Genomic DNA, 16,573 nt, shown 5'->3' with positions numbered 1-16,573 from the left:
CACTGTGGTTCCATGTGTGGCAACATTGCCTTGTTTTTAGAAGAGTCTCGGGTCACTTAGGACATCTAAGTCTCTGTTTAAAATTCACAGATCCAGCTTCATAGAAACCAATAGCGGAGAATCTGAAACAAGTATAAGAATTGGTTCTGGAGAGAGAAAGCATAAATACTAATATTAACAATAATGGCTAAAATGTTTTAGAATCCATATATATATATATATATATTTTTTTTTTTTTAAAGTAGGCTCCATGCCCAGTGTGGGGCCCCATGCGGGGCTTGAACTCACGGCCCTGAGATCAAGACCTGAGCTGAAATCAAGAGTTGGGCACCTAACTGACTGAGCCTCCCAGGTGCCCCTAGAATCACAAATAAATTTTTAGAAAGATTTTATTTATTTATTTATTTATTTGAGGCAGAGAATGAGAATGAGCACATGAGTGCAAGTGGGGGGAGGGGCAGAAGGACAAAGAGAATCCCAAGCAGGCTGAGCTCGAAGCTAAACTCAAGGCTTGATCTCACAACCCTGAAATCAACCTGAATCGAAATCAAGAGTCGGAAGCTCAATCAACTGAGCCACCCAAGTGCCACTCAATGATAAATTTTTAAAAGAAAGAAGGAAAAGGGTGTGAGATGGTGAGAAACTGTGAATAATACAAAACAAGTTTCTAAGTGCAATGGGTTTGCTCCATACAGTAGGTTCACACACTTGGTGCATGTTGTTAGCAGGAAAAGAGAAACTTGATGGTCAGTTATGCAATTTACCTTGTCCATTAGATAAAACCTGAGCACTTGCTCAAAATTGCTTCATTTTACAGATGAAAGAACTGGGGCCCAGAAAGAGGAAGGGTTGCCCAACAGTGGCTGGACCCAGACCCAGGTCTTTCCATAGGAAACTGGGTTGCCTATTTCCTTCTTTGAATCTGAATAATTTGTTAAAGCATATGCTTTTTAAAGAATTTATTTATTTATTTGACAGAGATCACAAGCAAGCAGAGAGGCAGGCAGAGAGAGAAGAGGGGAAGCAGAGTCCCTGCTGAGCAAAAAGCCCAATGCAGGGCTCATTCCCCGGACCCTGGGATCATGACCTGAGCTGAAGGCAGAGGCTTTAACCCACTGAACTACCCAGGTGCCCCTAAAACATGTATGTTTTCACTGACATTTATTAAATGTCTTTTGGGGGCCAGCCTCTGTGCTAAGTACTATATATGAATTGGCTCATTTCATCCTCAGGAAATCCTAAGAACTAGCCCCATTATTTTATAAATGAATTATTGACAGCTGGTGTGCTGCTGAAAGACTGCAGCTCCAAACTGGGCCATTTGGAAATGCATGTCCTCCCTTCATGCTGCCTTTCTCTCGCTTTGCTCATTTCTCACAACTTCTATGGACCTGGTCTCCCTTGAAGGTCAGATCGTTTGCACATAAATTCACAGCAAAGAACCTTTTATCTTCATTTAAGCAAATTGTATACATAGTAATTGTAGATAAGAACTGTTAAGGAGGGTAGAGCATATTGTGAACAGAATTTGGAATGCAGCAATGTAACAGGCACATGGCCACGTGCTGCTGTACTGTCAGAGGCTAGCAAAGGTGACCCCCCAGTCAGCCCCACAGAAGGGATGGGAGCATGGCATTTGGGGACAGACAGGTCTGGCTTCAAGCCCCCATTCTGTCACTCATTAATTGTGGGACCATGAAGTGTTTCTCTAATGTACAGAGACCCATTCTCATCTGTAAAATTCAAACAATTGTAATTGTACCTACCTACCCCTTGGGCTCTTAGAAGATTAAATGAAATAATAAATGTAACATGCTAAGCAGAGTCATCATAAGTGCTCAAAAACAGAAGCTTTTATTGTTATTATTGTTATTAACATGGTTGGAGTTTTGGTGTGACCTCTAGGAAGAATGCAGGACTTGGAAGGAGATCTGAGTTCTTTTTTTTTTTTTTTTAAGAGTTTATTTATTTATTTGACAGACAGAGATCACAAGTAGACAGAGAGGCAGAGAGAGAGAAGCAGGCTCCTGCTGAGCAGAGAGCCCGACATGGGGCTTGATCCCAGGACCCTGAGATCATGACCTGAGCCAAAGGCAGAGGCTTAATCCCCTGAGCCACCCAGGTGCCCCGAGATCTGAGTTCTAATGTCACCTTTTTAAATAGCTCTACAACCTCTGGCATGTTCTCTATCACTTCCTTTTCTGTAAGGTGAGACCCATGCACTCCCACTTTCATCCCAAAGGTGCCGAGAGATCAAACATCATCTTAGATGGGAAAGTGCTTTGAGATATACAAAAGAGAAAAGCAAATGAAATGTTTGTATCGTTTATTTCACCATATAGGCCCTTGTACTCCAAGTCATTCTGAGAAGCTGGAAAGGGACCAGAAACTCCTTCACCGCTACAGATGGGTGTCGATGGGTGTGGGTAGAGGTAGACCTGGATGGTGAGGAGTCACAGTGCACTCAGCTCCTTCGACTGATTGTCCTGTGACCATGTTAGCTAGCACCTATTGCCTTTGTCCTCAAGGTTCCCAGTCCTAACTAAAAAATAATGAAAGGGAAGAAGGTGGAATAAGATGTATTATTTGTTTGTTTGTTTTGTTTTATTCCAGTTCCTCTCCCTGAAATGTCCTTCCAGACTCTTTCTTCCTTGCGAGCTTCTATTTAGCCTTCAGCACAGCTCAAACATTACTTCCTCTGGGAAGCCCTCCTTGATCCCTTAGGTGCTTTCACTCTCTGTACTCTCATATTGTGATCACTGCTTCATCCCATAACCTACAACAGCCCTTTGCAATCACAGGTGATTCTCATTATTTGGTACGTATGTTTTATAAAGTTGCCATGGACACTGAAGGGGTGAATACTGAACCATTGCTCCTAGCGGAAGTATAGGGATAGGTTCCTGTGAGCCTCTGGTTACATTTTCATCAACGGATCTATACATGATCCTGTTTTACCCATATTTGTATTAAAAAAAAAACACTTTATTTAATATACCTGTGGGTTCATTAACATTAAACTCACAGTTAACAGCATTATAACTCATGCCTGAATGAAACTTATCTGACACACACTTTCTTTGAAAGAAATGTCACAGCCTTCTTGCTCTTAGGAACACTACACGGCACTTCAGCTCTGTGCTTAAGGACCATTTAAAACAGCAAAATGACCAACAAAAAGTACCCAAATGCAAAACATGGCACTAAATAGACCTCGAAAAGGATACTTGTTTACAGAACGAGAGCTGAGACGAGAAGGCTGAGCACCTCCTTGCCCCACCTCAGCTGGGGATGTGCGTGCAGCTCACGGTTTTCATGGCGCCGGCCTGGGCATGCCATGGATGACTATGAGAGGACTGATTTGGGAGTTCCATATAAATGCCAGCGGGCAGACAATCTGCACGTATAGAAGCTGTAAATAACGAGCGTCAACTGTATTTGTTTATGTGTTGGACTTTCTTTTAAGTAGCATGAGGACTTCTTATGTGAAGGCTGGTGTCTGTACTAGGTAGCCAACAAGAAGTCCCAGCAGTTGATGCGGTAAGAGAGGAGAGTGTGTAAGATTATGTATAGATCAGTTGATGAAAGGGTCCGTGTATTTATTCCCCTGGGCTCCTCTTTGTGATGGACATTGCCTTGCTAACTAAAGGTCTTTTCTTCTCAAGGCAACCTCCTCCAGGGGACTGTCTGCTTTCACATTCAAATGAGCACTTCCTCCTCCTGTCTCTTCAGGCCTCCAGGTAGCAACTGCTCCTTGGCTTACTTTCCTCTGTACTACTTTCTGTGGTTCTCCTAAACCTGACCCACACTCTTTTAAATAATCCTTTCCCTTTCATAAATAAGTCCTCCTTGATGTATCTTAATTTGAGTGTGAAGTGTTTGGTGTGTAACTGATAAGATATCCTATTCACCTTATACACCTGACAGTACCAGGCAATGTCAGGTGAATCGGTAACTATTATTTATGAAGTAATGATCTCTAAAACTCCTTCTGACAGTTACTTTGTGACTCTGTGATCCCACAAGCCAACTACACATCATGACTTGCAGAGAGTCTCAAAGTCATTGAAGACACACACACACACACAAACGAAATACACAAATACACAGGGCCCATCTTGCTGAATGGATTATGTTCCGTCTCTGCCTCAGAGTGGTGGATGTGTGTCTTGGGAGATTCCAGAGAAAGTTGGGTCTGCCAGATAAATGCTCTGAGAAGCAGATATGCTCATCCAACTGCTTCAGGAGTTTCATATCCGGGTCGTTTCCCAGTGGAAGGCAAGCCCAAAGGACTGTGTAGAAACCACAGACATTTTCCCTCGTGCCGAATGGTCCTCTGGTGCATGAACAGGCTCCTGCCATAGTCGTGGGCATTTGGCAAACTAGAAGGTACAGGGAGAGCTCAGTGGATTGAAAATACAAGCCAGCTTTTATTTCACTGGGATTTTAAGAGGCAGGTACAGGTACTTTTTGCTGCCCAGCTGTGACTGAAGAACTCCGAATTACAATTTCAATGTGTCACTCAGACAGCAGATGACAGTGAATGAGTATGAACCATACTCTGGTGCTCGGAACAAGGCAAAAAATCATCTTCCCATTGGCTTCTTTTCCATCAGCGTTGCTCTCTCAAATCCACTGACTATGCTGCTGCCCAAATGCACTTTTAAACACAGATTTGACCTTCTCTCCTTGCTCCGTGACATCTTTCCTATCTATTGGTAGAGTTCCCACATTTCTTGTCTTTCAAAATATGGTCTTTATCTAGATTTATAGCTTCTGTTTCAATTTGCATAACTCCTTCCATCATCCTTACCTTTGTCAACACCTCGCGCCCACCCCCATAACTTACGCTCCAGCGAGATAAACTGATAATAGCTTCCGCACACATTCAGTTTCCTCTAACCCTACCTGGAAAGTATTTCTCTTATTTCTGCCCACTTACTTCCTAAAAAAAAACCATAATTCATCTTCAGAACTGAGTTGGACATTATATCCTCTATGATGGTACTTCTCAAACTTTAACGAGCTTATGGTCACCTGTGGATCTTGTGAAAACGCAGATTCTCATTCAGTGAATCTCAGGGTAGAGTCAGAGAATTCAGATTTCTCATAAGCTGGTCATATTGCTATTGATGGTCTAGGGACCACACTTGGAGTAGCAAGGTTCTAGAAAGTTTTTCCTGATGTCCCCCTTCCCCTGAGGGATTCCATCACTTTTTCCGAGCTCTTCTCCCCCTTGACCAATTTCTGTTATTTCCCTAAATGATGGATTATAATTTTACTGCCTTTTTAAAAAAATGAGTTACCTGGGGTTTCTAAAAAGTAAAGACTGCTTTTTTCATCTTTGTTTCCATAGCTCTCAGCAGAGTATATCATAGGAACACAGGAGAATTTGGTGTTTTACTTGTTGAACAAATGTTGAATGGTATGTAGTCCATTTTTTTTTTTTTTTTTTTGTGGAACACGAAGCCACGTAATTATTTTTATTTAAGGAAAATTTTTGGTTGTTTGACATTTAGGCAAATACTGAACCCAGGCCATATATATTGATTTATTAAGACATACAGTTTTATTTGCTAGAACAAACCTTTAACTATGTGTGATTTATAAATGGTTAGAGATATTTATAACACTTTCATTGTGAATCCTAGCAATCACTGTACACTAATAAATATTCAAAACATCCAAATATAAATAGCCTCAAGAGGTACAAAATGCAAAATCTAAAAAATGCACCTAGAGCCAAAACCTTGGATAAAGGAATTCCCTGTGAATGCATGATACCATTATCAAAATGTGAGAGGGGGAGCAAAAAATCAGGCAGGAAGCCCATTTTGCAAGATAGGACACTGGGGAGTTAACATATTCAGTTAAGGCCCCAGTGAATCTGAGCTTGAACACGATAACACCATACAAGGGGCAATTTCTGAAACCAGACCAGAGAAATCAGTCAATTTTGATGTTTTCCTTCAGGCTGGATGTTCCGGAAATTATCTCTAATTAAGGGTTCCACAAGAGAATGTACAAAATGCCAGAAAGTAAACAGGGATGATTTTGGATATGTTGAGTAAGATCATCTTCTGAATGATAGAGTTTTATCTGGAGGCAACCAGTTTCACAATAATTATAGTTACAAGTTATGCATCTGAATCTCCAGCTGGTCAAAATATCACACGGTTTAGAAAGAGCTAATTGCAACACCATCTAATAATCTCTCTGAAAGTTTTATCGGAATGCTGCAGGAAAATGAAATCTCTCTTACATCAGGGAATACCCTTCCCCACTAAGTGTGGAAGAGCACTGCAGCTGGCTCGAAGTCGAAATGATGATTAAAGGAAGCATTTATATACCTGCAGGCGGACCTTTCAAAACTGCTTTGAAGCTCACCCATAAATGGCTTCATGCAACATGACTCTGGAGGGGTGGGTGAGTCAAAGGGTTAATTAACTGAGTGACTCCAAAGTCATTAACTCTAACAAAGGTGAGAAGACAGATGAGAACAAGAAGATCCTATTCCAAGTTGGAGGGCTACACGGCCAACCATAGTGGCCTCTGTGGGAGAAAGAGCCCTTGGTGGTTGACTTCTTTATTGGCTTTCTCTGTCTTGTCCCCCAGCTTATTTAACTCCTCTGCAATCCCGTTCATCCTCAGTAGAAGGCAGCGTTGAACAGAAATAAAGAAAGGGCATTGGCAGCAGAGAGATGTGGGCTCTAAATCTCCTGGCTCTGTCATTCTGGCAAGCTCTCTTGGCTTTTTAAAGCCTCAGTTCCATCATCTGTAAAATGGGAATAAGAATACATTCTCATGGGGTTGGTGGGAACGCAGAACGAAGTGAAATTGTGCAGATAAGGCCTGTAGCTCAGTACATATTCACTTGGCATATTTCAGTGCTCCATCAACAGTAGGCTGTCTTGTGCCTCTTGGAAGCACCCCACTCAGAGCTTGACTCACTTTCCATCCAGATGGTTTGAATGAGAACAGACCTCTCATTCCTCTCCTAGTTTTTCAGGAGACTTGAAGCCTCAGCCTTCAAGATGGAAACCTCTAGGGCCTAAATAAGCTTCCAGGTCTCTGCGAGGCCACCGCCCGACACCCTGCTGCCCTCTGCTGATGAGGGTTGGAAGAGCGCAGAGAGGGGACTAACCCCAGAAGCCAAACTGATGGCGGAGTCCTCAGTCAGAGCCAGCAAGGCGAAGCAAGCATCTTCTCCCAGGATGCCCGTGGAAGCATTCTGTGCAGAGGCGAGGCACAGTCCCCTGCCTGGCTTGGTACTAAAGGTAGGCATTGGAGTGGTAACAACCTAAGGTCCCTCTCTGTTCCAGCCAGTTCCCCACCATCTGAAGTGCTCCTTCTCTCCCGATGCCATCTCCAACCACGCGGTTGGAACTGTTCACCCCAGTCCATCATGTCCCTTCAAGGAGGGAGGTGGCAGTATGTTCGATGAATTAAACCTCCTAAAACTGCTTCTCAGCCTACCTGGCCTCAGATGGGAGCAGGTGTTCCTGAGGACGGCAGGAAGCTGCAGCTGACAGGATCACAGCAGCTGAGCTGGCACTTCCTGACCTTAACTAACTCACCAGGTCTCCTTGAAAAAGAGTCACACTCCTCATTTCTCTTGCCCCACCATCCTGGGATTCTGTGTTGCCAGGTCAAGTAAAAAACCCTTGACCATACCCTTCAGATCCATGACTGAAATAATAATAAAAATAATAATCCACAGCCCTACCATATCCCTCCTCTTCTCTAAGAAGTGCAAGAAATGGTGCCTGAAAGCTGTCAGGTTGAGGATTGAGGACCAGACGAGATAAGAGGCTGGAAGGAAGGGAGAGACCTCGCTGCTGCTCGGGCCTCCCTCCCAGTTCAGGGCCCTGAGCCTCCCGCCTCTGTCAGGGTGCTGCCTGCGCCGTGAGGCTCAGGGACTGGCGCCACAGGCCAGTTGCCTCTGGGGAATGCTGGGCTGGTGGCAGATTTTAATGCTCTGTGAAGGGAGAACTGGCTCTCCCCTGTGAGGATCTGCAGCCCCAGGCCTGGTGCTGAGTCTCTGCTAAAGTCCCGATTCTGCAATTTCAGCCAGTTGACTCAAGAGTCTGCAGAAAGGTGGCCGGTCTTCTGGTTTCTGGAGAGGGAAGAGAAGGACTCTGTGAGTTCCTTGTACTTGTGTGTCATAGTTAATTCCAAAGCAACCCGGAATTCAATAGCCTCTGCTGATGGTTAAATATGCTTCCATATGTACTGCTGAAGGCCATAGTGTCTCAGTTGTTAACTGCAAGGATTCTGGAATCAGATGAACTGATTTTGAATCTAACTAAGCTTTTCCTTTCCTTAGCGGTGTGACTTTGAGCAGGTGACTTAACTTGTTTGAACCTCAGTTTTGTTGTCTGTAAAATGGGGATAATAGTAGTATCGCTCTCATAAGATGGTTGTGAGAATTAAATAAAATCATGTATTAAAAATTCATCATAAAATAAGTGCTAAATAACATCAAAAAAGAAAATCCTTAGGTATAAATCTCACAAAATATGTATAGGACCTATATGAGGAAAAATATAAAATTTTAAAGAAAGAAACCAAAGATCTAAATAAATGGAGACATTTCATATTCAAATATGGGAAGACTCTATATTCTTAAAATGTCATTTCTTCTCAACTCGATCTATAGATTCAACATAATCACAATCAGATTCCCAGAAAGTTATTTTTTAGATATTGACAAACTGAGGCTGAAGTTTCCATGGAAAGGGAAAAGACTCAGAATAGCCAACACAGTACTGAGGAAGAAGAACAAATTTGGAGAATTGGAGAACCCAATTTCAAGACTCACTATCAAGCTACAATAATGAGGAAAATGTGGTATTGGTGAAAGAATTAACAAACAGATCTCTAGGACCGAGTTGAGAGCCCAGAAATAGACTCACAGTCAACTGATCTTTGAAAACACAGCAAAGGCTCCATTCAATGGAGAAAGGGTAGTCTTTTCACCAACAGTGCTGGAACCATTGGACATTCACGTGCAGTATAATGACTCCAGACACAGACTGTAGTAACCTTCACAAAAACTAATTCAAAATGGATCAGAAACCTTCATGTAAAATGCAAAACTTAGAAAACTCTAGAAGATAACATAGCAGGAAATCTGGGTGACCATGGGTTCAGTAATAGGTTTTTTGATACAACACCAAAAGCATGATTCATAAAAGAAAAAATTGATGTTGAGCTTTGTAAAATCAAAAATGTCTCTTCTATACAAGACACTAAGAGAAAGAAAAGACAAACCACAGGCTGGGAGAAAATATTTTCAAAACACATATCTGATAAAGGACTTGTATCCAAAATATACAAAGATGTCTTCAAACTCAAAAGCAAGAAAACAAATAGTCCAATTAAAAAATGGGCAAAAGATCTCAACAGACACCTCATTAAAGAAGATATACAAATGGCAAATAAACATATGAGAAGATGCTCCATATCATATGTCATTAGGGAACTTCAAATGAAAACAATAAGCTACACTATATACCTATTAGAATGGTTAAAATACAAAACACTTGATAACATCAAATGCTCGTGAGGATATGGAGCAACAGGAATTCTCATTGCTGGTGGGAATGCAAAATGGTACAGCCCTCTTCAGAAGAGTCTGGCGGTTTCTTACAAAGCTAATGTAGTGCTATCATATGATCCAGCAATCACACTCCTAGTCGAGCTGAGAATTTATGTTCATACAAAAACCTCCACACAGATATTTATAGGAGTTTTATTTACAATTGCCATAAACTGGAAGTGATCAAGATGTCCTTCAGTAGGTGAAGGGATAGCCAAACTGTGGTACAGCCATACAATGGAATATTATTCAGTGATAAAAAGAAATGAGCTATGGAGCCATGAAAGGACATGGAAGAATCTTAAATGCATAATTAAATGCATAGTGCTAAATGAAAGAAGCCAATCTGAAAACGCTACATACCATAAGATTCTAACGATATGACACTCTAAGAAAGGGAAAACTTGAACACTAAGAAGATCAATAGTTGCGGGGCACCTGGGTGGCTCAGTGGGTTAAGCCTCTGCCTTCAGCTTGGGTCATGATCTCAGGGTTCTGGAATTGAGCCCTGCATCGGGCTCTCTGCTCAACAGGGAGCCTGCTTCTCCCCTCTCTCTGCTTGCTGCTCTGCCTACTTGTGATCTCTCCCTTTCTCTGTCAAATAAGTAAATAAAATCTTAAGAAAAAAAAGAAGATCAATAGTTGTCAGGGTTTTAGGAGAAGGAGGGAAACGTAAATAGGTGAGGCTCAGTGAATAGTGGGGCAACAAAACTATTCCGTATGATACTATAATGGTATATACACAATATTATGTATTTGTCAAAACTCACAGAACTGTACAGTACAAAGAGTGAACCTTAATGTAAACCATAGTCTTTCGTTAAAAATAATATATCATAGTGGTTGATTAATTGTAATAAAGTACCACACTAATGTAAAATATTATTAATAGAGAAAGAGGGTATATGGGAACTCTCTGCACTATTTGGTCATTTTTATGTATATCTAAGAGTTCTAAACAATAAAGCCTATTAACTTAAAAATAAAAAAAGTTTAAAAAAGGAAAAAGGGCTAAGTAAATTCAGCTTTCCTAATTATCATAGTATGTGGGCTTGTGAAGTGGACTGGATTTTTTTGTGCCCTTCTTTATAGCTTCATTGTTTGTTTGTTTGTGTCTGAGTACGTGGGCTCTATGAACTTATAGAGCAATCATTATTTCATTCTCTTATCAGTAAGAAAAAGGAGGTTCAGAGAATTGTCCGAAATTAATGCTTAAGAAATGCTAAAGCAGAGACAAAGCCTAAGTACCCTATACTTTTTCCATTCCACCTTGTTCCCCTTTAAAAATCTGAATTTGTGTTTATTCTCTATTCAGCAACTTTCTTTTTCTTTTTTTAAAAAGATTTTTAAAAAATTTATTTGAAAGAGAGACTGTGAGAGAGAGCATAAGCCAGGAGAAGGTCAGAGAGAGAGAAGCAGACTCCCTGTGGAGCTGGGAGCCCGATGTGGGACTGGATCCTGGGACTCCAGGATCATGACCAAGCTGAAGGCAGTTGCTTAACCAACTGAGCCACCCAGGCGCCCTATTCAGCAACTTTCAGTTGTGGTTGAACTTCAAAATTTTCTAATTCACCAAAGGACATCAACACTTCTGCTGATGTGGCTGAAGCTACAGCCTGCCCCCCAAGCATGGGATAACTGGAACACTGGGGAGGGTGCAGAATAATTGGCTTCTCATTCTGAATTGTTGAACAAATAAAATGAATTTGAATTAAGTCTTTTTAATATTTTCAACAGCACAAGTGAACTTCTGCTCATCAACTTCTAGCACTACCTTCACGTACACTTAATGGTTTTGTGATGTTCCAGTCAGGATTTTGGGGACAATGATGGAATTGTAAATAGGTGAAACACAGTGGATTTTAGGGCAGTGAAACTTCTGTATGATATTATACTGGTATCTTACCCTCTCTTCCTCTCTAACAGTGTGTTGATGGCTTGTGACATTCTATTACAGATCAAATAATATTTAAGGTTGCTGCCAGCTCTTTTAGGGATGGGCAACCTCTTTCGTTAGCAGACACTCAAAGGCACTTTCTTGCTAATCTACTTCAGTATATCTACTTCCTCATTCTCTAAGAGGGTTTCTTTCTCTAGGGAAGGGGACAGACCCTAAAGTTGTAGATTACAGTGCAGGGGGAAACCACTTCCTTTACTGACCTCTTTCCAGCAATGATTCATAATCTGGTAGATATTCGCAGAGGCCAGCCGGGGCTTGTACAAGCGAAATCCAGTAGTGATGTCTTCTACCACTTCTGAGTTGCTTCGGTTTTCATACGGGATTTTGCCTTCACTGAAGACTTCCCACATCAGCACACCTACAAGAAATGGTGAGTCCAGCACAGTGAATGATGAAGTTCACAACTAGCAGACAAATAAGCCTACATCAAAAAAGGCAGATTCCTTGCCATTCAGATTCAAGTCCTTACCTTCAGGAAAGAGGATATAAAACTATCTGAGGCTTCTTAAGCCTGGACTATTTCTTAAGAACAGAGATTTCCCAGTCTTCCTACGGGTGGGGAAATTTCAAGTTCAGCCCTTTTATATATCTAACTCAAATGCTACTACTAAAAGTTGCAGGGGATATGAACTCAAATGTCTACACATCATGTAAATGGATGGAATGGATGAGATGTGCCGTAATGGAGATTAGGGAGGACTGCGGAGAACCGGGAGTCTAGTTCTGTTTTCAGAGAACAGCTGTGATTTAGCTCCAGCCTCCATAGGGCACATGGGGATGAGGGTTTGGGATTGCCACATTTTCTGATTTTTTTTTTTTAAAGAACTCAAAAATTGAGAGTTTAGAAATAGAAATTCAATTTGATTTTTAAAAATACTGTGTAGACAGAGCAAAACATGTCTCTGTGTTGTCTATTTTTGACCTGTGATTTAATCCCCTTTCCTCTTCTATCTTTAGCAGAAATGTCACACCCAATTTTATTATGTACTAATGTATGTATAGGATGTCAGTGTGGGAAGAGAGCTTGCCGATCACCTATTTCAGTGGTTTTCAAAGCATATTTTGGATATTTCCAAAGTATAATTCCCAAAGCAACTGAACAAAAATCACCTCAGAAGTTTGTTCAAATGGCAGCTCCCGGGCCTTGGCCTACCCCTCAGACTAGGATTTCTAAGGGATTCTCAGAGGTGCCTCTGAAGTTTTGGGAATTTGGAATCTATCTGTAAATAAGACTGTTTAGCTCCCCAAGTTGCCAGAATTTCTAGTGAGATTTCTTTGGAAAATTGAAGCCTGCTGTTCAAAGCTCTTTTGAAAACAATTGCTTTCATGCAAAGCTTGTAATGCATTGATTGGAAACTGAGTGAGGCGCAGAAAGCTTACTTGCCTTGCTTGAAATAGCACAGTTGATTAGGGCAAAAACCTTAAAATGCATGACAAAGCTCAACGTCTTAGAAGCAGGCATCAAGCTCTCATCATCAGGGTTTCTGTTTCTCAGGCTTGCCCCTGCTGTTATCTCGCCCTCTCTACCCTGCTTCCATTGGTCAGTCTCATTTTCGGACACTTCAGGGGGCACATCCTAGGCAGTGATGGACTACAGCTCAACCCTCTAATTTTATGATGCAACACAAAAATTCCCAGGCTGAAAACCTGTGGCAGAGTAAGCTTCATGCAGAGTAAGCAGGTGAATGTGACAAAGTGGCCATGGGACAGTGGGCTTGGTGCACTGTGACCAGCTACATCACCCATAGAGATGGCCACCCATCGGCCATACCTTTCTCCCCCCACCCCACTCCCACTTTGGTCTCTCTTTTTTAAAATCTTTTTTTCTTAACATGTAATGTATTATTTGTTTCAGGGGTACAGGTCTGTGATTCCTCAGTCCTACACAATTCACAGCCTCACCATAGCACATACCCTCCCCAAGGTCCATCAACCAGCCACCCCAACCCTCTCACCGCCCCCCCTCCAGCAAACCTCAGTTTGTTTCCTGAGATTAGGAGTCTCTTATGGTTTGTCTCCCTCTCTGGTTTCATCTTGTTTCATTTTTCCCTCCTTTCTCCATATGATCCCCTGTCTTGTTTCTTAAATTCCACATTATCAGTGAGATCATATAATGATTGTCTTTCTCTGATTGACTTATTTTCTTTAGAATAATAGCCTCTAGTTCTATCCATATCTTTGCAAATGGCAAGATTTCACTTTTTTGATGGCTGCCCAATATTCCATTGCATATATATGTATATATATATACATATATATGTGTATATATGTATATATGTCACATCTTTTTTATCTATTCTTCTGTTGATGGACATCTAGGCTCTTTACATAGTTTGGCTGTTGGTGGACATTGCCATTATAAACATTCGGGTGCATGTGCCGCTTTGGATCACTACATTTGTATCTTCAGGGTCAATACCCAGGAGTGCAGTTGCTGGGTCATAGGGTAGCTCTATTTTCAACTTTTTGAGGAACCTCCATACTGTTTTCCAGAGTGGCTGCACCAGCTTGCACTCCAATCAACAGTGTAGGATTGTTCCCTTTTCTCTGCATCTTCTCCAACACCTGTTGTTTCCTGATTTGTTGATTTTAGCCATTACGACCTGTACTTGTAACCTTCTGAGATTGCTCTGGTGCAGTTTTATTTCTTCCAAGTCCATTCTTTAACTTAAATTTGAATAACAAAATCTTAGCTGGGTCTGTCAAATAGGGTTCAGAAGAACTAGAGATTTTTCTTCATTTTATTTCTTTTCAGTGTTCCGGTATTCATTGTTTATGCACCACACCCAATGCTGCATGCAATACGTGCCCTCCTTAATACCCACCACCTGGCTCACCCAGCCCCCCCACCCCACTACCCTCCAAAACCCTCAGTTTGTTTCTCAGAGTCCATAGTCTCTCATGGTTTGTCTCCCCCTCTGACTGCCCCCCAACTCACTTCTCCTCTTCTTCTCCCAACCACTTTGTTGTCGGAAGTTGGCTACTCTAAAATACTGGGGGAAAACTTCATAACTAGTTCTCTGAAGAGATTTAATTAGCTTTCCCTGGCTTCTACTCTTAAGTCAATACACTTGGCAAAAATCAAACTCCAACTCATTCCTTTCCAAAGTATAACCCTTCTTATAATCCAAATCAAAGAGTTTGTCCAGTATGTTGGACAAACAAACTGTGGCTTAGGAGGATATGACAAATCCAGCTTTCTTTCTGCCACACCAGCATCAATTACTCTGCCTTTCATTCATGCCCATTTGTGCTTATCAGAAAGTCTAATTCCTTATCATGGGCTGCCAACTTCATTGTCTCTCACTAAGACAGTAGTATCCTTCTTTTCTTTGGACACACCAAATTTTTATACTTGCTGGGTTTTTTGGTCAGGGACACCATTCCCTGAATCTTCAAGTGAGGATGACTCTCTCATCATTCAGATCTATGCTCAATGGTCACCTCCTTGGAGAGACCAGACTATGCTATTTAAAACAGACCTTCCATCCCAGTCATTTTCTATCCCATTACTGTTTTATTTTATTCATAGCACTTACTTACCACTATGTGACTTTGTCTCATGTACCTACCTATTAGTTTGTTTATATGATTGTTGTCTGTCTTCCCCTAAAATTTGCCTCCAAGAGAATAGGAATCTTTCTTATCCTACGCATCACTGCATTGTAAGCACCTAGATTAGCCCTGGCTTATAGTAGGTGCTCAATAAATTGCTGCTGAATAAATGAGTAAAATATTTATTGAGGGTTAAGTGTTGAACAAAATGTGCTCCTGGTCCTTGAGGAACTCATATTCTAATCTCCTGACTCCTCCAGCTTTTGATCTTACAGAAGCTGTCACCTGAATCTGTCTCCATCCTCATTTTAACCCCCACTTGAAAGATCTCCAAGAACAAATGCAATAATGAGGGCCTCTTCAAACTTTTCAGAGCAGTTACCACACACAGACTATCAGTGGGATGCCCTCACCACCCAGTCCTGGGCAGGGAGAACTGCCTAGGTTTGACAAATAAGACAGGTGGAAATAAGACAGGTGGCTGGCAGTCCTCTATCATGCAGGTGTGGGGCCAGGATGACACTCACCAAATGACCACACATCCGACTTGCTACTATAGCGACTGAAGGAGAAGACTTCCGGGGATGCCCACTTCACTGGGAACTTGGTGCCTGTGGAACTGGTGTATTGATCATCAAGGACGAACCTGGGTAGAGAGTGGAGAAAGAATGTGTCTGAATGTTCTGGGGGCCCGTGTTCCATTCCTGAGACATTCCTGGCGCCACACGTCCATATTACCTTGTCATCCCAAAGTCAGACACCTTGATGACTTGGTTTTCTCCCACGAGGCAATTTCTGGCAGCCTGGAGTAGGGACAGGCAAACAAAAGGAAAAGGAAAACTGTTGGTGGATAATCAATGCAAGGAATCTCCTATAATCTCAGGCTTTTGTTTTTCTATGTGCTGCCGTACAAGGGCTTTACAGATGTTAATTAAGCTTCACTAGTGCTCAGAAGTGAGCTAAAAAGTTAAATGTGTAAGATCCTTTATTTTATTTTATTTTAAATAGATTTTATTTACTTACTTGACAGAGATCACAAGTAGGCAGAGAGGCAGGCAGAGAGAGAGAGAGAGAGAGGAGGAAGCAGGTTCCCCGCTGAGCAGAGAGCCCGATGCGGGGCTCGATCCCTGGACCCTGGGATCATGACCTGAGCCGAAGGCAGAGGCTTAACCCACTGAGCCACCCAGGCGCCCCTGTAAGATCCTTTATTAAGATGAGTAAGTTTGGTCTTGTAGCTTCATTCTTGAGATCCTAATTAGAAGAGAAATCTGGTGCTGTCTAACCAACGATGTGCTCTAACACAACCTGATGAAATAGGCAGTGTTAACATTAGGGATGATACGAAGAAACTGTCACCCATTTGACTAAAATAAGAATGTTTTGAGGTTACTAATTCTCTTAAAACTGTTCCTCAATAGGAAGAGTACTAGTCCCGACTTAGTATCACAGAACTGCAC

At 41.8% G+C, this 16,573-nt stretch overlaps 1 protein-coding gene across 1 annotated transcript in view; it reads right to left on the bottom strand.

Moving 5' to 3' along the window:
- Positions 1 to 4,405: 4,405 nt before the first annotated feature.
- ITK (IL2 inducible T cell kinase) overlaps positions 4,406 to 16,573 on the bottom strand; it is a 68,861-nt gene continuing 56,693 nt past the window's right edge. Inside the window, exons 14-17 of the mRNA XM_004737728.3 lie at positions 15,855 to 15,919; positions 15,644 to 15,762; positions 11,762 to 11,919; positions 4,406 to 8,116 (exon numbers count right to left, since the gene is read on the bottom strand). Of these exons, the coding sequence (XP_004737785.1) occupies positions 8,045 to 8,116; positions 11,762 to 11,919; positions 15,644 to 15,762; positions 15,855 to 15,919 (414 nt within the window). The 3' untranslated portion in view covers positions 4,406 to 8,044. The remainder of the gene's footprint in view (positions 8,117 to 11,761; positions 11,920 to 15,643; positions 15,763 to 15,854; positions 15,920 to 16,573) is intronic.

This window comes from Mustela putorius, unplaced genomic scaffold, assembly GCF_011764305.1.
Source record: "Mustela putorius furo isolate JIRA1106 unplaced genomic scaffold, ASM1176430v1.1 tig00000407_pilon_pilon_pilon, whole genome shotgun sequence".
NCBI lineage: Eukaryota > Metazoa > Chordata > Mammalia > Carnivora > Mustelidae > Mustela > Mustela putorius.
This window is presented reverse-complemented; position numbering and strand designations above follow the sequence as displayed.